General features: G+C 40.5%; 1 protein-coding gene across 1 annotated transcript; it reads right to left on the bottom strand.

The window, feature by feature from the left end:
* Positions 1 to 968: 968 nt before the first annotated feature.
* LOC149153861 (uncharacterized) lies at positions 969 to 3,171 on the bottom strand. Its single transcript, XM_089439401.1, has 2 exons — positions 2,752 to 3,171; positions 969 to 2,489 (listed from the first exon to the last, which is right to left on the bottom strand). The coding sequence occupies exons 1-2, from the start codon at positions 2,789 to 2,791 to the stop codon at positions 2,056 to 2,058; spliced, it is 474 nt and encodes a 157-aa protein (XP_089295527.1). The 5' UTR covers positions 2,792 to 3,171; the 3' UTR covers positions 969 to 2,055.
* Between the last annotated feature and the right edge of the window lie 223 nt (positions 3,172 to 3,394).

Here is a 3,394-nt window from a genome sequence, read left to right as displayed (position 1 = left end):
AGTAAAGTAAAGTAGGGAGCCCAATCGTGACTCATGCAAATTAATTCTCAATGACAAGAAGTGCAAATAGAGGTCGGTTGAAAACATATAGTGGGGCATGCGGAACATAATAATTACATAATCATTACATAAGCAGTGGTCTATAATGCGATTTTTTGAAAGTTTTTTCGGCTGTTTTTTTCGGTCTAAATCCGGCAGGAATTTATTGGAATCGCAAGTTTGATAGCTAGTTTCTGCACAATGAAAGTGTCCCAGGGTTTTCGAGGGTGCTGAATCCAAATATACAGTTAAAAAACCATTTTAACTGCAACAAATCAAGATTTAACCTCAATTTCTTCCGCCGGATTCCGTCACCGAAATCTCCAAAAAATTACATTATAGACAACTCCATTGCATAATACATCGAAAAGCAATATTAATCTAATAGAGTAAATATGGACCCGGCGAAATTGAAGATGAATTATTTTTATTTGTACTGATATTTGCAATATTCGACTGTGCCATATCGGTGGTACATTGGAATCACAATGTCGATGAAAACAAAGGCGTGCACATTCACGGTTTTGTTCGCAATCGCATTAAATGTTGATCGCTGGGATGAGTGGTGGAAGATATATTATTATGATTAGCATAATAATATTTATTAATACGGTTAATATAAGTGGATGGAAGTATATGAAATATATATACAATCATATTAATAATTATTATAGGTATTTTTTTAAACACTAACTATTTATGATTATTAATAACTAAATAAATAACAATCATATTATTTATATATATTATTATATGATCCTAAGAATAATATAAACTCATAATAATATTAGTAATATTAATTAATAATAAAAATAACTCATAATAATATTATTAATTTTTTTGCTAAAGCAAAAGCATTTCCTTCTCATTTAAAGGCTAAAAAATTACAAAACTATGTTACAAGTCCCAACCCAAAAGTCAACAGGAGCAGCCGGCCAAACCTCAAAAATCAGGTCTCAATTCCGCAAAACTCTGTGAAAACGACAACTCAAAATGCCTACACATTGACAAAACCCACGGACATGAAAGGAAATTAAACCTAATTCAAGGGTTCTATCGGGTCCATCCAAGGGGATAAATCCGGTGCAACTTTGACATCCGAAACTCAGGAGCCACCACGATGATCACGATAAACTCAGAGGATAACGCATCCAACTAGCTCGATAAACTGAGGCTGTAGATCTTCACCCGCCGAATCCAATGGTTGAGGAGAATATCGGGCAGAAAAGAAGCTCGAGGATAACCCGCCGTATATAAGCGATTTTCTCTCTCCGCCCACCGCCACGTGGTGAATGATGAATGGCATCGGAGGCAAACCATGAAAAACCGCTTGGGGTCTTGGGAGCGCCGATAAACCATTAACCCGTTTGACCTCTGTTTTCTTTGAAAAAGGAAACCGCTCTTTCTCCGCCTCCTTCCGTCCATTCGAAAACATCTGTCGCGCAGATGCTGAGATCTTCTACGTGATGAACCCTTGTCCGCCATTCACTTAATTGCCCAATTGCTGCGTCTCCCTCATACTGTGATAATACTCATTGTCTGCGCACACCAAAATTAATTGCCCAATTGCTGCGTCTCCCTCATACTGTGATAATACTCATTGTCTGCGCACACCAAACTGTGACATTCCTCTCACAAACTCCCTGCGGGTGTTAGCTCCCACTGAAAAATACTGTGATTATTTTTACAGAACGCCCCTTCATTTGCCAACCGATCCGCTAAATACTGTGATCATTTTTACAGAACACCCCTTCATTTGCCAACCTATCCACTAAATACTGTGATCATTTTTACAGAACACCCCTTCATTTGCCAACCGGTCCGCTAATTTCTTGGCATTTCACAGCGGCACCTGTGGTTGAAGTGTCGAGGCCATGGGTACCATAGAGGGACACAGGTAAGAAGTCCGGGCACTCCCACATTCCGATATGCCTAACAGAGTGCAGCGGGTGTTTGGCTTTCACCCATTGAACGAAATCTTTGCTTCTGTATAGCAATGCCACTCCCACCTTATTCTTATCCCTTTCGCTGCCGACCAGAAGTCGCCATCTTTGGTTCGATCCCAGCCATGCCGTCGTTGGATCTCTGAAGGAACTGGCGTTGATGCCAGTAGGCACCATGATTGGATTCTTCGGAATCTTCTTCCACTCCCGCAACAAAGGATCCGATGGGTCCTTGGGAACAGCCATGGCTTGAACTTGTTCCTACACATTGTTGCATCCTGTGTATAAAATCACGGGAACGCCCCCCTTTGTGTAGTAAAGTGGCAGATCCAGACCAGGCGCCATTGACATCATACCATTCATCGGGGTATATAGCTGCACCAGCCAAGTGTACCCAATTTATGAGATCTCTTGAAACTGCATGCCCCCACATGATGGGTCCCCACACAGCCGACTTGGGATTATATTGGTAGAACAAATGATAGTAGCCCTTGTAGAATAATGGCACTGCAATTCAAAATCATTACACATGTCAGAGTGCAAGTTATTTATGTGTCAGAGCATCTAGAGCAGAGTATCAGATGCATATTAATGAGCCTGCTCTAGTGCACACTTGCTTCCCAAGGCAAAAGGCACAGATTTTCATTAAATCCCAGGGATGATCAGGTAAAACACAACTTTCATTCAGATGAGCACAGAAAACAGCCCTTCGAGATCTCCGAACTTTTTATTAAAGATAAAGATATTGAAGTCCATTTCCAATACTAACCACTGGGATCTTGAGAGTCAGTCCCCACAACGCCAATCATGCAGAATCAAACACATTAGTTACAGGAAACCCCAAGTCCATGATTAAAATTTAAGGAATCGTGATGGAAAAAAATACAAATAAATATACCATTCATCCAATGTTTAACGGGCTGAAAATGATACGCTGTTCTATAAGTTTCAGGGGGCGCCAGGGAACTGGATTTGATGCTCTGAGAACCGACAAACTAGCCTCATCCCAGTCGCGATGAGAAGCTTGCAAAACCCTAATGTGTAAAACAAAAAAAATAGATAAAACAGCGGAAAATTATTCCCACTTGCCATCAATCGCTTAATGGCTCAAGAAAAAACCGTACGAGAATGGATGATAAGTGGGCGAGGATAATATAAATCTTACAGTAATGGATGGTAAGCGGGCGCAGGCAGTAGGATACATGTACATGTATGCTTGGGTTGGGTTGGCGTGAGAGTAAAGTAAAGTAAAGAGCGCAATCGTCACTCTGTGCAAAATAATTCTCAACGGCGAGAAGTGCAAATAGAGATCGGGTGAAAACATATAGTGGAGCACGCGGAACATAATAATTGCATAATACATCGAAAGGTAATATTAATCTAATAGAGTAAATATGGACCCGGCGAAATTG

Source organism: Pinus tabuliformis, chromosome 9, assembly GCF_031772625.1.
Source record: "Pinus tabuliformis cultivar Carrire ecotype Pingquan chromosome 9, CPIR1, whole genome shotgun sequence".
Taxonomy (NCBI): domain Eukaryota; kingdom Viridiplantae; phylum Streptophyta; class Pinopsida; order Pinales; family Pinaceae; genus Pinus; species Pinus tabuliformis.
The sequence above is the reverse complement of the archived record's forward strand: the minus strand, read 5'-3'. Positions and strand labels throughout refer to the sequence as shown.